The sequence below is a fragment of the Choloepus didactylus genome, chromosome 1, assembly GCF_015220235.1.
Source record: "Choloepus didactylus isolate mChoDid1 chromosome 1, mChoDid1.pri, whole genome shotgun sequence".
Classification (NCBI taxonomy): domain Eukaryota; kingdom Metazoa; phylum Chordata; class Mammalia; order Pilosa; family Megalonychidae; genus Choloepus; species Choloepus didactylus.
The window spans coordinates 198115078-198135566 of NC_051307.1; the positions used below are offsets into that span (position 1 = coordinate 198115078).

General features: G+C 38.2%; 1 protein-coding gene across 4 annotated transcripts in view; it reads right to left on the reverse strand.

The window, feature by feature from the left end:
- Window positions 1-1506: 1506 nt before the first annotated feature.
- LZTFL1 (leucine zipper transcription factor like 1) overlaps window positions 1507-20489 on the reverse strand; it is a 38096-nt gene continuing 19113 nt past the window's right edge. For 2 of the 4 annotated variants that reach the window (XM_037849092.1, XM_037849111.1), the window contains exons 3-10: window positions 18475-18669; window positions 17164-17224; window positions 15968-16039; window positions 14700-14765; window positions 14538-14615; window positions 13525-13701; window positions 12588-12691; window positions 9470-10869 (exon numbers count right to left, since the gene is read on the reverse strand). In XM_037849092.1, coding sequence (XP_037705020.1) covers window positions 10851-10869; window positions 12588-12691; window positions 13525-13701; window positions 14538-14615; window positions 14700-14765; window positions 15968-16039; window positions 17164-17224; window positions 18475-18669 — 772 coding nt within the window. In that variant the 3' untranslated portion in view covers window positions 9470-10850. Of the gene's footprint in view, window positions 2920-5577; window positions 5757-9469; window positions 10870-12587; window positions 12692-13524; window positions 13702-14537; window positions 14616-14699; window positions 14766-15967; window positions 16040-17163; window positions 17225-18474; window positions 18670-20489 lie in introns of those variants that run through there. The other 2 variants (XR_005218751.1, XR_005218752.1) reach the window with 2 other exon arrangements.

The following is a 20489-nucleotide window of genomic DNA, read 5'->3' on the forward strand; positions in this document are numbered from 1 at the left end:
TCCTCTTCTCCCAATCTCATATTGTTGGAGCACCCCAGGGTTTCTCACCTGCACTCACCTCCTTGGTGCTCTCTTCCTATCATTTAAAGCCATCTATCCACTGATGACTCCCAAAGTTATAGCTCCTGCCCAGACCACACCCCAGAGGTCTAGACTCAAATGCCCAACATCTCCCAACACCCTCACTGGGATGTCTGAGAGGCATTGCAAACTTGTCTAAAATGGTATCCGATTTTCTCCCCCCAAACTGCCCTCACCTCAGCCCTGCTGCCCCCTGTGCTTCCTTACTGTCCTTCAACATGCCAGACTCACTCCCATCCAGGGCCTTCCCTCAGGGTGGGGTGTTCTCCCCGTGACCGACGCTTTGCTGCCTTTGCTCAGTGCCTCCTTGACGGGGCCTGTCCTGACCACCCTCCACCATCCCACCAGCCCTCTCCATCCTCCTTGCCCGACTCTATCACTGTGGTTAATTTACCATAGCGCTTTCTTCTAACCTACTGTGGTGGGTTGAATGGTGGCTCCCCAAAAGATACATCCACCCAAGGAAACTAGGAATGTGACCCTATTTGGAAAAAGGGGTCTCTGCAGCTGTAACTAAGTTAAAGATCTCGAGCTGAGATCATCCTGGACTTTGGTGGGCCCTGAATGTAATGACTGTCCTTAGAAGAGAAGGGGGAAAGGACACAAAAAGGAGCAGGTGATGAGAAGACAGAGGCAGAGATTGGAGCGACCCATCTACAAACCAAGAAACATCAGTGATTGCTGGCAGCCACCAGGAGCCAGGAGAGAGACACAGAATAGATAGATTCTCCCTCAGAGCCTCCCGAAGAAACCAACCCTGCAGATTACCTTGATTTCAGACATCTGGCCTCCCAATCTGTGAGAGAATACATTTCTGTTGTTTTAAGCCACCAAGTTTGCAGTAATTGTTTTACGGCAACCCTAGAAAACTAGTACATATACTCCACAATTTATTTATTAACACTTGTTTATTTTCTAGATTCTCTCACTGTAAGCTCTATGAGGGTCCACATCTTTATTCTGTTCATGATGTATTTTAAATACCAGTGCCTGAAACATAGTAGGCACTGAAGACTGAAAAATAATTGATTTTATTTATGAAGTGGAATAAATACTGGTCAAAGTATTCTAAGATTTAGTTGGATGGATAAACAAATTGTGTTAAATCCATATGTTAGAGTAATACTGAACAATAAAGGGAACTATTGGTAACACAACAATATGGAATGTTGGGGATTGAATCATGTCCCCCACAAGACATGTTCAAGTCTGAATCCCTGTTTTTGTTGGTGTGAACTCATTTGAAAACAGAATCTTCAATATGTTAAAGTAAATCATGGTGTGGATCATTTGTGAATGGTGTCTTCAAAGAACCTATTTAGATGAGGCCAAATTGAATCAGCTTGGGCCTTTATCCATTACTGGAGCCCTTATGAGCACAGGAAATTATCTAATAATTTTGGTAAAGCCAAAAGTGGAAAAGAGAGGAGAAAGGCACAAAGAGAGGCAGATCGCCGTGTGACAGAGGCAGAGACGTAAGTCAAGGAACCTCAAGGATCGTGGCAAGTCAGGCCCAGAATGCTGCATATTCCAGGAGAAAGCATGGCCTGTCAAGACCTTGATTTTGGACTCCCACTCTCCCAAACCACAAGACAATAAATTCCCACTGGTGAAGCCAACCCATTCCGTGGTATTTGTCATGGCGGTGCTGGCTAACTAAGATATGGATGCATACTAAAAACATTTTGTTGAGTAAAAGAAGCCAGACATAAAAGAGAATATACAAAAAGATTTCATTTTATGAAATTATAGAAAGGGCAAATCTAAGCTATTAACAGAGAAAGCAGACCAGTGGTTGCCTAGGGCCTATGGTAGGGGAAACTGCAAAGGGTCATAAAGGAACTTTTGAGGGTGATGAAAATGTTCTGTATCTTCATTGTGATGGTGGTTACGTGATTATCTACATTTGTCAAAACATATCAAACTGATTGCATGTCACTGTATGTAATTGTGTGTAAATTATATCCCAAAAGGTGATAAGAATAAGGTGGTTTATTTCAAAATAAGTTGGCCCATTATTTAGAATAACGTAATAATGATCTAAAACAAACACCCACTATGGGCCCTGGAGCAGGTCTCAAGAGTTATTCTTTTGGAGTCCAAAAATATGTGGCAAGAAGGTACAGTACAAGGAAGCAGAAAATATAAAACCCAAATGACAGAAAGCAGGAAGTCACCGATCACTGGGAGATTTACCAAGGACATACACCCAAGTGGATGCTTGAGTCCACCTTGCACCCCACAAAGCAGCAGCTCTCCCCAGCTGCATCGAGCCCATGGACCACGAATCCGCAGCCTCAATCATGTGAGAAAACCACAATGTGTCAACAGGGAGCTGGAGAGCCTGGTTCATTACCCCTGTCTACCTTATCCGTGCCTCTCCTATCTACCCGCCCTTTCCTTTCAGATGGGCTTGTTTCCGATGAAAGACAATTGATTTTATTTACGACGTAAACACTGGTTAAAAAAATATTTAGTTAAGTATGATCAGGGATCAAACTTTTTAAGAAGGTTAATCAGTTATTGATTCAGGAAGACTGCTGGTGCCTTCCCAATAACATGTTTTCCAAGAAAGGAAAATTCCAGACCCATATCTCTCATGAATATCGATGCAAAAATCCTGAATGATATATCAAGGAGTAGGAACCAGCAAGATATAAAAAGCATGACTGTTGCAGATCAGGACTCCCAGGGAAGCAGACTCTGAGGCAGAGATGAGTTCGATATCCGGGTGCAGGCCAAAATGGGTTGCTGCTGCTCTACAGCCCCACTCAGGGGCTGAGACAGTGTTGTACGGAAATCTCAGTGGGCAGAATCCAAGCAGTACACTTGATCAACCTGGTGTGGAGGGATAAGGGGTCAGAGGTAAGAATATACATGAACTCCTGGGAATGGTGAATGTTTTGACCAGAGGGCTAAGGTCCTGGCGGGAGCAAGTTTGGAAGATGAGAAACAAGGATGTCTGAGGAAGAGTCGTGTGGACAGACCTGTGGGTTTAAGCAGAGTGTGTGTGTGTGTGTGGGGGGGGGTTCTTTTTATCTGTCAGTACCCACCAGAGCACATCCACCAGAGAAGATGCTGAACTACTACTAGGTGTACAGAATGACTTGTCCATAGATGTCAGCCAGTCTCCATCCTTAGCCATCTCAGTACTTGCACAATTAACCTATACATAGGGTAAACACAGTGGCAGGGGTGGAGGCTATGCATGGACTACAAAGCATGGGCTCCCTCTTACCTCATGCTCATTTGGCTATTGCTGTCGTCCACCCTGTTAATAGGAGACATTTATGCTGAGCCTTTGACATAGTGTAATCACTCTAGGAGAACAAACAGCCAATTGGTTACAAACTGATCACAATGTAATCTTTGTTGGAACTGATATGTGTTTCAAGTATGGGCTTGCCTGGCCTGCCCACCGCTATCCAAAGGCTCACATGGGATCATGCACAACATCACCCCAGACCAGGAGACCTACTTGAAGGTCAAAGAAAGTGTGACAATGGGTACATGGACATGGGGTCCACTGGTCCTATAACATACCAGGAAGTTTATTAAATGTTGGAACTGCCTCTTTACAGAGGGGCTGAGGCACTCGACTTCAAGATATGGCATATAAATTCAACCGAGTCAGACCACAAAGGTTTGGGAACCAAAAGGTGGGAATAAGAGTGGCTCCCCTCATCATCATTCTGTTACTCATGTGGGGATTTTATGCTTCTTGTTTCTGCAGGTTTAGGCTCTGTGGAGTTAGTGTTCCTGATTGCCAGGGCTGCTTCCACCAACAGACTCTGTAAGAGTTCCACACAACCCAAAGCTACGACTGCTGCCCAGTCATTTCAGGGTTCTTCAGGCCAGTGGAGCAGCAGGCATAGAAAGAAGTTACCGTACTGGGAAGGGAAGTTAACCCTAATTATCACGCGTTGTGAGGGTTGTTGCTACATAAAGGGGACAGGACAGAATATGTCTGCACTTTGGGATTCACAGGGTGTATCTTTGTGATTCTATGCCTGGTGATAACAATAAACGGGAAATTTCAGCAGCTACAGCATGACAAGGAAAAAATAATCACAGGCCCAGACCCTCCGGAGGGGAAGGTCTGGGTCATTCCACTGGGCAAGCAATGCTTATCAGAGAAGTGATGGTTGAGGGGAAATGATAAATGTTAATTATGGCTTCAGGATCAACTGCAATAGTGAGGGCTGCAGCTTGTCTCCCTGACCTTCCTATTGAACTTTCTTTTTTTGATTCAGTTTTTAAGGAATTGTGACCAGCCACTACCTTGAAGAATCAGTGACAGGACAGGGTGGACTTAACATGGGAAGTAAGTTGATAACGTTAGTTCAAGGGGTGGTCTCTAGGAGACAACCGGCAGCTGCTTCGACATAGCTCCTCAATCTACCCCAGAGTTTGTTTTGCTTTTTTGAGATAAAATTCACATACCATAAAATTCTCCCTTTTAAAGTATAAAATTCAGTGATGTTTAGTATATTCACAAGGTTCTATAACCATCATCACTATCTAATTCTACAACATATTACCCCCAAAAGAAACCCAGTACCCATTAGCGGCCACACCCCATCTGCCTCAGAGTGTGTTTGCAGACAGCTCCCATCCTTGTGTCTCTGCATAGGGGTGTTCTCTGGTGATGAGTGTACTCGGTCCACATGCAGGGCAGGCTGGACATGCCAAGGAATTAACTCCTCAGGACTGACCCTCAACCAGGGAAGGATAAAAAGGATGGGAGGATAGTTACACCAGTTTCCTTGCCCCTCAGTGGAAGAATCCGGAGAGTTTTCCACAGTGTCTCAGAGGGTTCCCAGAAGGATTAAGCCCAGTCGCCCACAGTGGTGACTCACTCAATTTCTGTCTCAGTTTCTCAGTCTCCCACAGGACTTCCTGGAATCACTTCCTAAATGAATTACCTGTGGGCAAATCTTTATCCCAGGGTCTATATTTGGGAGAACCCAACTAAGACCCTTTTCAACAAGGTCATCACGAGGTCTTTGTCAAGCACCTTGCTGAAATCCTGATATGCTGTGTTTCTCACACTCTTAAAAGACGAATGAGTTTAGTTTGCCATGATTTCTGGCTGGGGAGACCCATGCTGGCTCCTGGTGACTAATGTTTCCTTTTTAAGTGCTCATGAAAATTCAATTAATACACTGTTAGTTAATATGATAGTAGGTCCATTGTTGCTTTTTTAAACTATAAAGGATTTTCATATGTCAGTTTTGCTTTAACAGCCGTGTTTTTTATATGTAAAAGTTAAATGATGTATTATGAAGAGAAGTTATACTTTTACAGAATGTAAGAGACTGACTATTCTCTTATCAACTATGTTCTCGACACTCACTTGATGGAGGATACTATGATGTGATGTGAAAGACGTGGTAACCCCCTTCCCCCTTGATCCAAATCAGCCATCACCACTCTAAACATTTCTTTTCTCTTCCAGGCAAAAGTTATTATTTTTCTTTAAGTAAAATATTGCCCCACAGGAAATACTGAAACATTTTTTCTCTAAGTGGTATTGAAAACTGTTTGTCTAAATACTATTGTCTGAATACTACTATTTTGTCTAAACACTAAATATTATTTTGCTGAGATGGCTTTTCCTTCTTAGAGACTTGCGTAAATGGGAGAAATCATGGCTTGAATTTCTAGTGGCAAAGCTGTAGACAAGCAGAGGGAAATAAGCAGAGGGAAATCATTAATGCCAAATTTTTTACAATCCAATATATCTAAAAGCACCAAGCATTTAAAATGTAAACATGTCTACAAACCTTTTTGAGTGCATCAGAATGGGGACAAATAACAAAGGGTTTCTCAAATAGGATTACATATTCAATATTCAGCAATACTTTACTTATAATGAGTTATAGAAGACCTAAGCAAATGATCACTTAAACATTTATTTAATATAAACTCAAAAATGTATTACATAATGCAAAAAATTAATTCTTAAATGATGAACAGAAGATATTAATAACAGAAACTCCTAACATTTTATTTCAATCCACAAAAGTCTGAGTCATAATTTAGCAGGAGCTTTCAATTTTTAAGTTAAGCCAAAGCAAAGCTGAATTATGACAGCCACCAATGCATACACTGACTATACAGTTTAGCACACTGAGGTTCATTAGAATCAACATTCTTAGAAACCAAAAATATATAGACAAAAACCTAAAAATTTAAAACTACTAAGGTACAAGTTAAAAAAACAAATACAGCAGTATCAAAACCAGAAGCATTAAAATGTGTTTATATATGAAAGGATCATCATGTAGATTGATGTCAAAGAACATCATATTTATCATATTGCTGGGTACAGTTAGATTTTAAGATTATAGAAATACTTTTGAACTTACTATTGAACAACTGGAAAACAGTGTGTAGAATATTTCAAAGTTGTTACCAAGAAAAAAAAAAAACAAGGACAACACCATGAAAAAACAGGCTGAGATTCTATTTAGCAATGACATTTTCTCAGCATACCAACTAGTGTCAAATGAAGAAAGGTGTAGGGAGAAAATAGTTTCTGAAGGATGTGCTAATCATTTAATCAAGAGTTCTGCTTTTGAATTATGTGGAATTTCCTGGTTCACAAATAATGGAATGGATTTTTGGAGGAAGTATCAATTTTGGGTCAAAAAGATATAGAGTGGGATTGGAGCCCTCAGAGAAAGCTCTAAAAGGGCACAGAAATTGATGGGTGACCCAAATAGTAAAGGATGGGTGAGAAAGATTACATAGTAATTCTGGCCTGTTACTGGATTTTTTTTCTCCTTCTCTGATTCATTCAACTTCTTAAAATTGCTTTTGTGTCCTTTTGGGAGGAAATTATTTTATTCTTTATTATTTTTTCTTCAATATTTTAACATAAAGCCTACAAGAAAAACAACAAATTCAAGCCTAATATTAAAAACTTGAAAAATATTAACTCTTCTCTGGGAAGAACATCTTCATTGTGGAAATGGATGACCTCTCAGCAGACAGTGTTCATTTAGGGTAAGTGGTGTTCTGCTTTTGGAAGTGGGAATAATTACTAAGTACTACAGGTGTTAAAAGTAGCTGCTTTCCAACTATATGATGGTACTGTGAACACCTGCTGTACACTGTGGATGACTGTAGGCTATGTGACTATATCTCAATAAAATTGAATTGAAAAAAAAATCAATCATAACACCTGTAATGCTTTGTCAAATTAGAGGACTAAAGGATGTCAATCTGGGGGAAAAAAAAAAAAGTAGGTGCTTTTGAAAGAAATAAAAGGCATACAAATTGGAAAGAAAGAGGTTAAACTTTTCCTATTTGCAGATGACATGATACATACAGAAAACCCTGAAAAGTTCACAACAAAACTACTGGAACTAATAAATGAATTCAGCAAAGTGGAGGGGTACACACACAAATCAGTAGTGTTTCTATACACTAGTAATGAACAATCTGAAGACAAAATCAAGAAAAAAAATTCCTTTTACAATAACAAAAAGAATCAAATATCTAGGAATAAATCTAACCAAGGATGTAAAGGGTTTGTACACAGAAGACTACAAAATACTGCTCAAAGTCAAAGGAGATCTAAATAAATGGAAGGACATTCCATTTCATGGATTGGAAGACTTAATATTGTTAAGAGGTCAATTTTACCCAAAGTGATTTACAGATTCAATGCAATCCCAATCAAAATTCCAGCAGCCTTCTTTACAAAAATGGAAAAGCCAATCATCAAATTATTTGGAAGGTAAGGGACCCTGCATGACCAAAGTCACCTTGAAAAAGAACAACAAAGTTGGAGGACTCACACTTTTCGATATTAAAACTTATTACAAATCTACATTAATCAAAACAGTATAGTACTGGCACAAACAAAGACATATAGACCATTTGGATTGAATTGGGATTTCAGAAATAAACCCTCATGTTTATGGCCAACTGATTTTTGACAAGGGGGCAAAGATCACTCAATTGGGAAAAAATAGTCTCTTTAACAAATGGTCCTGGGAAAACTGGATATTCATATGCAGAAGACTGAAAGAGGGCCCCTATCGCATACCATATTTAAGAAATCAACTCAAATTGGATCAATGACCTAAATTTAAGAACCAGAACTATAAAATTCCTAGAAGACAGCATAAGGAAGCATCCCAGGACTTTTTGTTAGACAATGGTTTCTTAGACTTGACACCCAAAGAACAAGCAACAAGAGAGAAAAATAGAGAAATGGGACCTCATCAAAATTAAAAATTTTGTGCATCAGAGGACTTTACCATGAAAGTAAAAAGACAACCTACCAAAGGGAGAAAATATTTGGAAACCATATATCTGATAAGGGTTTACCATACAAAATATACAAAGAAATCCTTCAGCTCAACAATAAAAAGACAAGTTCCCCAATTAAAAAATGGGCAAAAGACTTGAATACATCTTTCTCCAAAGAAGTTATACAAATGGCCAAAAAGCACATGAAAAAATGTTCAACACATCATTAGCCATTAGGGAAATGCAAATCAAAACCCCAATGAAATACTATTTCATACCCACTAGAATGGCTACTATTTAAAAAACAGAAAATAACAAGTGTTGGAGAAAATGTGAAGAAATAGGAACACTTATTCATTGTTGGTGGGAATGTAAACTGGTGCAGCTGCTGTGGAAGACAGTTTGGCAGATCCTCAGAAAGTTAAGTACAGAATTACCATATGACCTGGCAATCCCTCTACTAGGTATATACCCAAAAGAACTGAAAGCAAGGACTCGAACAGATTATCTGCACACTGATGTTCACAGTAGCATAATTCACAATTGTCAAAAAATGGAAGCAACCCAAGTGTCCATCAACTGATGGATAAATAAAATGTGGTATATGCATACAATGGAATATTATTCAGCTGTAAAAAGGAATGGAGTTCTGATATGTGCAACCATATGGATGAACCTTAAAGACCTCATATTGAGTGACAGAAGTCAGACACAAAAGGACAAATATTGTATGATCTCACTGATATGAAATAATTAGAATAAGCAAATTCATAGAGTCAGAAACTAGAATATAGGTTACCAGGGGCTGGGCTGGGGGTAGGGAATGGGGAGCTAATGCTTAAATTGTACACAGTTTCTATTTGGGTTGATGGGAAAGTTTTGGTAATGAATGGTGAAGATGGTAGCACAACATAGTGAACATAATAAACAGCACTGAATTATATATTTGAATGTGACTAAAAGGGAAATTTTAGGTTGTATATATGTTACCAGAATAAAAATTTCAAAAACCCACTGGAATAAAAATTTTACAACACAGTGAACCCTATTGTAAATGGACTAAAGTTAATAGTATAATTATAAAAATGTTCTTTCATGAATTGTAACAATTGTGCCACACTAATGCAAGGTGCTAATAATAGGGTTGTATATGGGAACTCTATATTTTATGTATCATTTTTCTGTAAACCTACAATTTCTCCTAAAAAAAAAGTGCTTCTCAAATTCACAGAAACAGAAAGTAGGTTAGAAGTTACCAGGGATTGGGGGGAGGGTGAATGGGGAGTTATCGCTTAAAGGGTAAAGAATTTGTTTTGGGTAATGAAAAAGTTTTAGTAATGAAAGGTGGTGATAGTAGTACAATATTGTAAAAGTAATTAATGCTATTAAATTGTACACTTAAAAATGGTTAAAATGCCACATTTTATATTATATATATATTATCACAATAAAAAGTGCTTTCCTTCTGAGGCATTAGTGCTTTATAGATTTTTACTTATCCTTATATATATCATTGTATTACCCAAGTGCAGGTATTATGCCTAATTTCCAATGATTTGATCTAAAACTACCCAGGAAAAAGCAGAAGAAATGGAAATATAATTAAAACTTCTTGAAAATGTAGTTACTGCAAATACATGTAAATAAATAAATTTTAATCAAAGGTTCAATTTTGAGGATTGGTGGCTGACATTATATGGAATATGTCTTTTTTAAGTGTTATTTAACATGTAATTTAAAAGAATATTCTGGAAAAAAAATAAAGATCACATTTATTCTGAGTCCACATTTTCAAAACCACAGAAATAAAGCATGGCTCTGAGTCTCCATCAATAGTACAGACTCAGAATGAGCCATGCTGCAAAAATGCCTGAACTCCTTTGATAAATGCAGCATTTAGGTAGAAAAATCAAAGAGGTTAACTGAATCATCTGTTCATTTTCCTTCTAATTGGTAAAAATGCTGCCTATAGTAGATGGGATTTACATTTTCAATGAACTCATACACTTTCTGATGATCAAATAGAGAAAATGAATTAGATTTTGGTTTTAGAAATAAAAATAAGGTTTATTTGTAGTAACTATCTTTAATACTACTATATTTATTTTTATCCTGGGGAATATACAAGTATAGACATTGTTAACTTCTTTAACATTTATTAAAAAGTTATATATCCTTTCTATTAATGCAAAAGGGTATGACCCTTCTTCCCACTTCAAAAATCTCCTTTCCTGTAAAGAATTCTCACTGTATTCAAAGACAGACTCTGGAGCGCTCAGCGGGGAGGTGTTTGGGATGACCAACCAGAATCAGTGGGTTTTCTCTCTTCACAATTGGTAAATGGAAATAGGAGTTCTTTGGTGGGGGTGAAATAAGAGCAAACTCTAAATATTAGAAAAATAAAGGGAGGGAATATAACAAAATGCCTCAAAATACATGCCTGAGGTGAAAAATGGCTTATACTTTCATATATGGTTGCTTCCAGATGAAACCCTTCTCAGTTGTTAATCTTCAGGTTCGTATCTGGAAAGAGATATAAATTAAGATAATGTCATGATAATTTGTTTTTTGGTTGTTTTTGTTGTTGTTGTTACCAAATGAGTTTACTTGAAACATGTCCAGTGGCCAACTAGTAACGCTGTATTTTTCAGTTAAAAATCACTGCTATTGGTAGAAGTCAGATTCAAGGCATTATGATGGTGACTCGGAGGGGATTCCTGTATCAGGTGAGAGGATGGACCAGGTAACTGCTAAGATACCTTCAGATTCTAAGTCTCCAAAGTAGGTATTTAGATCCATGACAGCCTAGTATAGCAGAAATTTAATAATTATCTAAATTGTCAGATCAACACAAACAACTGATATGGCTAGGTGAATAAAGAGTTAACAAATCCATTTGATGTTAGATTCACTTTCTAGTTCTTTTCCCCTCTATATTGGGTTAAATGGTGGCCTCCCAAAAAGATATGCCCTGAATCCAATGACAGGGGTCTCTTAAAGACAGAGAAGAGAGGAGAAGGCAATGTGAAGCTGGGGACAGAAATTTGAGCGATGTAGCCACAACCAACAAATGCTGAGTCAGCAGAAGCTGGACGGGGCAGGAATGCCCTTAGAGCCTTCCCGACACCTTGGTTTTGGATTTCTGGCCTCCAGAACTGTGATAGAATAAATTTCTTTTATTTTAAGCCACGATGTTTGTGGTAATTTGTCATGGCAGCCACAGGAAACTAATATATCCTAGAACCCTGATAAATGTCAAACATCAGCCAAGCTACCAGGCAATATCACTGATAGTAAAAATGACCTTGATTGGTAGATACTATCTGGCTAAGACAACTGTGAATATAATACCACAGCTTTCACTTTCCCTTTGTACAGAGTCCTTATAACTGGACATGTCCCTAACTGGGCATGTGTCTGCTACAGGAGATACCAGTCCGGGAGCATGGACTTCTAAACCACGCTGGCTATGGACCCCATTTGTGTGAAGCTCATTTTCTCACACCTGAGTTGTTCCTTGAGGGCACCATAAGACCAGCTCTTATTTGGATGCGGTTAAAAGGGGGAAATTTTAGGTTGTTTATGTGTTACTAGAATAAAGTTTAAAAAAAACAAACAATAAACAAAAACAAACAACCATAGGACTGTGCAACACAGTGAACCCTAATGTAAACTATGGGCTACAGTTAATAGTACAATTAGAATAATATTCCTTTGTCAACCTTAACAAATGCACCACACTAATGCAAGGTGTTAATAATAATGGAATAATGGGAGGGAGAGGGTATTTGGGATAGGAATTTTGTACTTTCTGCATGATTTTTCTGTAAACCTACAACTTCACTAATAATTGTGTGTGTGTGTGTGTATAATATTTTAAGAAAAGGACTAGCTCTTGGACTGCTGAGAGGACACCCCCAGAAGAGAAAGGCCTAATGCTGCTCTGCTAGCTTGCTGTGTTTCCCATACTATATCCTGCTGAGTTAATCTGCTGCTGGGAAAAGCCTGTTGAAGATGTGAGTGACTCTAAAGGTGTAGCTGAATCTAAAAACAAGCCACTGTGGTGGGAATTACAGCCTAGGGCAGGCCAAAGCTCCTTTGCTTTCCTCAAACACAAGCTTTTGGACTCTGTGACAGATCAACTATCCACTGGCTTGACCTCTCTGGACACAAGCTTAGATTTAATAGAGAACAAAATCAACCAGGTGGGGGAGATAAGTCTGCAAGCTGGGAAGACGTACTTTGCCAGTCTTTTTCTTAGGTCTTTGATTTGGTCATTCTTCTTGGTGAGAATCTCTTTCATGTTTCGATAAGCTGCCGTTTGTTGGAATTTCTTCTCTAATTCCTGCTTAGTGAAAAATGTCAGCCCATTACTAAGGAATAGTTAAAGAAAGAAAAAACAAATCTAATGAAAATGCATATTTCTTGCTCTAAGATTACTAATATTCTGCTCATATTATTTTCTAATTTATTTTAAAAATACACTTATATAAAATTCAGGCAAGCCAAGCTTTAAAGAATATATTCAAATGAGAAGCAAAAAAAATTTTTTTTCCAAGTACAATATTAGCAAATAAATCAAACATGCATGCTCTAGACATGGAGAATTGTAAACAAATTTGAAATATTTGAATATTTGAAATATTAAACTAATTTACAGGTAAAATAAATATCTTTTTTTCCAATCCCAAAGTAGTGTTAGTAGTTTAGGAGCAGGAGTTTTAATTTAGTTAAATTTTAACTCCCATATTCTAAGAGGCAAGAGGAATCTAATCCCTAAAGGGAAGAACCTAGCTCTCCTCTACATATTACATATAAATTTTGAAAAAGGGATAGAATTCCTTAAAAAAGGTCACCCAACCCTCTGCCAGGCCACAGATGGGAGAAGCAGGAAGAAAAACCTGGGACTGCAAGAGCAGGGGATGTAAGCCACCATGGGCAGGTATTTTACCACACCACAGAGAGGAGTGGAGATTTTTTTATATCACAGTTATTTTAGTGCCAAAGACAGAAGAATCCCAGTACCCAGAAATGACAAATCTTTAGAATATATATTGGCTAATACCTTGAGAAATAAATAGACTAGCGTTTACCTTAGTTATACTTGTCCCTTCATATACTACATTTAATAGTTAATTGGACATAAACACCCAAATTCCCTAAACACGATCCTCTGACCTTTTCAGCCAAACTCAGCTGCTCCTGAACCCTGAGCAGGTCATGCTTGGCTGTTGCTAGATTTTCCTCCAGGGACTTCTGGTTTTCTGTCTTGTCATTAAGAGTCTTCTGAAACTCATTCTTTAAAGCAGCAACTGTATTTTCCAATTCGCTTAAGTCTTCAGCCTTTATAAAATCCTAAGAAAAATAAAAACACATCATTTCACATTGACCTGCTAAGTAACTGTGTTAGAATACTGACTCAACCTCATAGGAGCGGAAAACACATTAGGTCAGGGTACACTCCAGCTCCTCTGGGGCTGTCACCTCATCCTGCCCACCTTCAGTGCATGGGGTCCTGCACCCATCAGACACCCAGTGGTTGCTGAATTTCAAATATATAATGTGATTTATGAACTGCTGAAATTCCAGTCAAAGAGAAGTGGGAGTGAGGTGAGATCCTAAATGTGATAAGCTGTGTATTCTAGAGTTGGCATGGCAAACAACTTTCATTTTGCAAAATCAAGTTTAAAAAATATTCTGGTGAAGAATTTTGAATGATACAGATGGAAAAAATTCATAAAACCAATACAGTTTATATTAAAAATATAAAATATGTTTTAGTCATTATTCCATCTGGTAAATCTCAAATATAAATCCAATTAACTAAAACTTTTCCTTTCTTCTCTTCCTTTTATTCTCATTGTAATTAGAATGTCAAAGTGAAAGGAGGAAAAAATTTAAAAAATTTAAGAATATCTTGCATGCCAGTGAAATCCCAGGACCTGTGAAGTATGTGAGCTGTGTATCTGCCGCTCTGCCCTGGGGGATGGACAGCCTTTGGAGGTCAGAGAGAGAAGGGCACTGGTTCTTGCCTGGCCTTTCCTGGGCACGGATGTCCCAGTGCAGGACAACAGTGGCCTCTGTCTGGGGATGGCAGGGGTGGGGCATAATGAGCAGTAACTAAGACTTAATTTTAAGTTTATAACTTTATGCTGTTTAGAAAATGTGAAAAGATAGCTAAGCTTTTTCACCTTCTCATTTCCTTGATTGAGCTGTAAATCTTGCAGTGCTCTTTCTAGTTTTGACTTCTCATCCAATGCATTTGTAGCCTATTATTAAGTTTAAACAAAACACATTCAGTATTTAATCTGTGGGTAACTCTGTCAATAATTTTGTTAAAATTTCTCAGTTACCTGTATTTCCATGGTCTTCAGCCTTGACTTCAATCTCTCATTCTCTTCTTGAAGTCTTAAAATTTCCTTTGTGAGTAAATATGAGTTTCATTTTTTTAACCAAAATATTTTTAATACTTGAAATTATTACTTGTTTCTTTAAAAAATTCACTTTTATAAATTACATAATAGCTCAAAAGTCCACAAGCTCTGGTTATTGTTAATATCCCAGCTAGTCCCTGCTCCCCAGCCTCAACACCTCATCTTTGGCTCTAAGACTTCTAGTTCCTTCTCTCATAGTCTCTCAGGCACACCTTTCTTCCTTCAGCCCCATTCTCAGCTTTTTTCCAACTCTTATGTCCCATCTCCCACCCAGCTGACCCTGTGACTCTTGGGTCTATCCTTGGTTTATACTGCACACTGTTGCCACTTATCCTAAACCCAATCGTGATCGTTTCAGCATCCTGCCCCAGCTACCACCCCCACCCCCACCCCCACCAGTGCTTCTGACTGGGCCTAGGCCTTTGTTCTTAGGCAGCTCCTTCTCACTGTGCTCCAACATTCACATCAGCCCTGTCAGAGAGCACTGAGCTCTGCTTCCGAACATGTCAGCTTTCTTTCTGCCTCCGACCACTGCCCATTCTGTTCTGACTGACATGCTCCCTTCTCTTCCCTCTGACAATTTAATTCTTCTTTCACTCTTCAAGGCCCCTCTCAGGCACCACCTTGCCCAAAAGCCTGTCCTCAACTACTCTCATCTGCATGGAGCTGTGTCTCCTGTGCCACCTTGTGACATGTGTGACACACAGGTTAGTGCTCCCCTTCTCTTAACTGTTTCAGGAATATTAGTTCTACCTTTCCAATGAGACTGTAAGTTTTTGAGGGCAAGGGACCAGGTATCACACTGCTTCCTATTTCTAACAATACCTAGCATAATGTTGAGAATACAGGAGGCATTAAAATATTTAACCTCTTATTAAAAAAAAAAATTGTTAGCACAGATCATAAACTTCAAATGTCCATCAACAAACATTGTCCAAAATTCCATGCTCTTCACTTTACCAAGAAAAGATGCAACCAAAAGCTGCTTCAACTTCTCTGGAAGGTAAGTGTGCCCTCTTCTGGCACACTGGGTACCACTGAGTAAAACTAGTACAATGAAACTAATTACCCACGATGGACTAAGGACTGAAGCTACCTCCTTCCATCTCTGCTCTTCTACCCTTGGGTGTGCAGGCAATGAGAGGACAGAATTAGAGTGCTGTATCTCAAAATGATGATGGCATTACCTTGTTTAAGAGTTCTGCTGTTCCACCTTCATTAAGTGGAGCAAGTTTTGGCTTTATGATATCTATGATAGGCTAAAACAAAATAAGAAACCAAACTGAAATCACCACAGAATAAAGCATTAGTAATCATTAAACACTTGTGCTTTCTAAGTGGAAGACACTGTATAAATATATCCACTGGGATGTCAGCTCTGGGAGCGGGGAGACTTCTGTTGGTTTGGTTCTCTGCTACGTCCCAGTGCCTAAGACAGTGCCTAGCCACAGTGCCCAATACACAGTAGGGATAAAAAGGAAACCAATCCTCTCCATATATATCTTAAAATACATATTATGCAAGGGGAGGGAGGGAAGAAGGAAGTAAGGAGGGAAGGAGCTCAAAGCCAAACCCGGACAAAAATCCTAGCATCTAGGGGCTGGGATTTTAACCTGGGGGAATGCAAACAGACTTCTGCCCATACCTCAGCCTCTGTGAAAAAAGGTACATAAAAACTCTCTAAGATCAGTGAGGGTTTAGAGAACTACAACACATGTGAAGAATAACTTGGCACAAATATTCTGGCAGTTTAGCAATACGTATTAAAGACAAAAGAATCTATGCTGTCTGACCTAAAAAATGCTTAGCCAGAAATATGCCCCAAAGGAATAACTGGAAAATTATTTTGTATGTGGATATACATGGATTCGTCTCAGTACTGTTTTTACATGGAACGGCAGGGAATATTTATGGTGCATCCATACACTGGAATATTAAGTGGCCACTACAAATGATGAGAAAGATTAGAAAGAGTAGTAATAACTATTAGAATTGTGGCCACTTGGCAGATGAGAAAAGTGAGACTCAGCTGCATCAGGTCACCTGCTCAAGCTGTGTGCTCAAGGTCACACAGCTAGGGAGTGACAGTCAGGATGTGCACCCGGGTTTGGCCAAAGCCAAACTATGGCTGGGATTCAGACTAGACTGCAGGGACTGTTGGAGCGGGAGGAGGGGAGGGTCTTAATAGACAAAAAAGTCTTTCATAGTTAAACTTCCAAAACTTTTTTTCTTTTGCCTGAAGATCTGAGGCAATTTTTGAATTCTGCTCTTGAGTTGAAGGCTTTTCTTAGAGACTTTTTACTTTGACCTCTGAATGCTTTGCGTGGCTTGAGGACTTACATACTGGATGTTAATATATGGACTTAGGATGACCAATACTTACCTTTTTATTTGAAGATGTAAATTCTGCTTTTTCAAATTCTGCAACTTGTTCTAACAATTCTCTTGAAGATAAAAGCAAATATGAAAAATATCATTTAAATATATTCATATCACATGCAAGAAGAATAAAATCACTGGTACCAACCTGTTACATGCCAGAAAGAACAGAGCAAGATGGATAAAACTTCACATCAAAAATGGTATTTAGTTACAAATGATCGAGAATCAAAACGACACACTCATATTTGAATCCTCCAGTCTCTAGTATTTCATACCTACTGGGTATGCAAAATAATATACATATATATAGCTTTAGTTAATCTATATTTTTAATACATTTATAAGCAAAATTTGTAGTCAGTTCTATTTTTGAGGTGCTCTAGACTGCTCCATTTCAGAATATCCAGTGTTAGCTAGAAGATGTTCTACTGATTTTAACAGAGTAGCCTCAGGAAAATGGGATTATTCCACACTATCTACTAAAATTTTCCCAAGACAGACAGATGGTTTGGAGGTATATGGCAGTACTCTTGTAAGTACTTATTTCCAGTTTTTTGGTCTTTTTGGTTTTGTTTTTGGGTCAACACAGGTCAGTTTCTCAAAGTGTCCTACCAGTTATGTACTGATACTTGTTGAAGTTCAATGGCTTTCCTGTTCAATGTTGCTGATATGCGACAACACGCTCTCACTATGCTTAGAGACCAGCTCACAAGATTCGGTGGCCAGCCTTTTCTGATTTGGGGGATGCCTTTTCTTAGAATGAATTTCAACTTCACTGATTTTACCATAAATTTGTCTTAACTTCATGAGCTCTTTGATATTGTTCAGATTAGAAAATACAGGGTTCTATGTAAAGGTGATGATAAGTGTATAAATTTAAATGCAACTATTTAGAAATAAACTGCTAAAACTACTAATTGAATTGATATTTATATATGAATTAATTTTTCATCTGTTTCCTAATCTGTTTTTCTTAGTTGACCTATCTACACCGACTGATTGTAATACTGATCAAGCTAACAAAGATGCTGTACAGAATACTTAACAACAGCCTGAAAAGCAATTTCATAAATCTTTGTCAAAAGCTTTTAGAAGAAACTAGGAAGAGTAGAAATAGAGAATTTTAAAGAGGACATTAGGAAGGCCCTGAGAAATAACTCAGTAATTGGATGTGTTTTTCTGCTGTCCCACCCAAATTTTCTCACATAGCAGCCAACAATAAAAAAAGAATGCAGCAGCAGAAAGGTTCATTAATTTTTATAGATTTTGCTTGGGCTTCTGTTATCTTAAGTACAGGTACAAATTTGACTACCTGTTTTCAAGTTCAGAGATGTCTGTTTGTAGATTCAGGTACCACTTCTCAGCTTGTGAAAAAAGCTGCCGCAGAAGTAACACATTGGTGTAGGCAGTGTTGATGAGCTCAGACTCTACCTCGCTGTGAACCACAGCCTGTAACCCACTCAGGACTTCAGAGACTTCATCGATGGTGAAAGTCTCCTCCACGAGCCTGAAAAGCAACCATGATCCAAAACTTCTAGATAAACAACAAAAACAATTTAAAAAATACAACCCACATTTGTATCAGCGAAGGGATTAAAGGGTTATAATGAAAATGTCTCTGGAAACTATCTTCTTTATTAATAAGATTGAAAATAATTTAAGTTTGATTAATTTTTGATATCTGTTCAATAATTACATTGTGGCTGATTCTTCAGTGTGCACATCCTTTCATATATGTGCACTCTCAGAAACACTCCCCAAACCATCAGCTACTTTTTAAATTTTTCAGTTGTTTTTTTTTTTACTTCAGTCTCCAATGAAATTAATCTCATCACATTTAATAATTTCAAAAGTAACTTGGAAGGTATAGTTTCTTCCTTTCTATTGTTTTAATAATTGTATAAACTACTCACCTGTTAGTAAATGTCTATAATATGAAAAAAAATCAATGACAATTATATATTGCTTCTCTTGGCATTCTTGAGACCCAAAAGAAAACAAGAAACCTACTTTATCTTAGTTAAAGCTCCACTGACCAATTTCCAAAAATGAACAATATCACCCAAAAATAGTATTAATAAATCCACCCTCACACAGAGAACTTTGGAGCCATCATCCTCAATTACCACATTACAGATAGGAACACAGTCTCAGGGGGTGGAGGTGACTTGTCCAAGGTCCCACTGTGGTTGACCCATGCCCACAATCATCTCCCGCAATCTCAGCAACGTGCTGGACAGCCAAGTCCTTGGGAAAGCTTCTGTGCACGCCACCTATTATCAATGACATGGCAACTGTCCTCTCCTCTCTTTGCATCCAGCCTCAAAGGTCTTTTTCCTCAGACTCTCAGCAGATGAAGGGCAACTGCCCCAACCTCAGGTCCAAAAGGACATCATGAACAAAGATTCAGCTGCACCAAAGTCTTATCATAGCTATATCATACAAACACACACTCAAGTTAATCATTATTTGATTTACAATTCTTTAATGTTTCATCTAGCCAGCAGTCTAAGAAAACCAAAACCAAAGCTACTTTTGGTGAAAGTCTTTATTAATATATTAAGACTCTTCCCATATTATTGAATAGAACATACCAAACCTGCTTAAACTTTTTTTTTTTTTTTTGATGACCCAAGGCCATTATTATGAATAGCAATCTGATACATAAAGTGACTAATGAAGTACTTTCTTTTGCCAGTTCCTCACCTTCGCCAATTAGATTGTTGCTTTCACCCACTGGGAGCCAGGAAACCAGATCACCAGATGACATTAATGAGTTGAACAGATAACAATCTAAGGCTGATGGCCTCCCCTACAGAGCAAAGTTCATGGCTTTATGATATGAGGGCTTTTTACTTATGTCTTACTTCATATTTCAGTATGCCAAAGTCTGATCCCCAAGAACTCTGATATTCAGTCCTTTACTTTGGTTCCCCTATTTATCCCCCAGATCAAATATAAATTTTCCATGAACTTTAATTATCTTTAATCACTGGTCCAGTCAGACTAATTATCATCGCTTGCTACAAATGAAGTAACAATTTCAGTGCCAGTCAGCAAGCCTTTCACGGTTTCCTGCTGTTTTCCCCTTTCCTAATTCTTCAATACAAACTCTACAAATATCTTTTTTGCTAATTGCCATGTCTTATGGCTCTAATCTTTTCATTAATTAAAGTTCTGGAATCACTACTCCACAAATCCTTTGCAATTTCCAAAACTTTGCAATCCCATAATTATCATCCATATTATTATCTAATAATAGATTCATGTCCCCACCATAATCTGATTTCTTGAGTTTACCACACCACAAGGCTTAGTGTGGCTGCT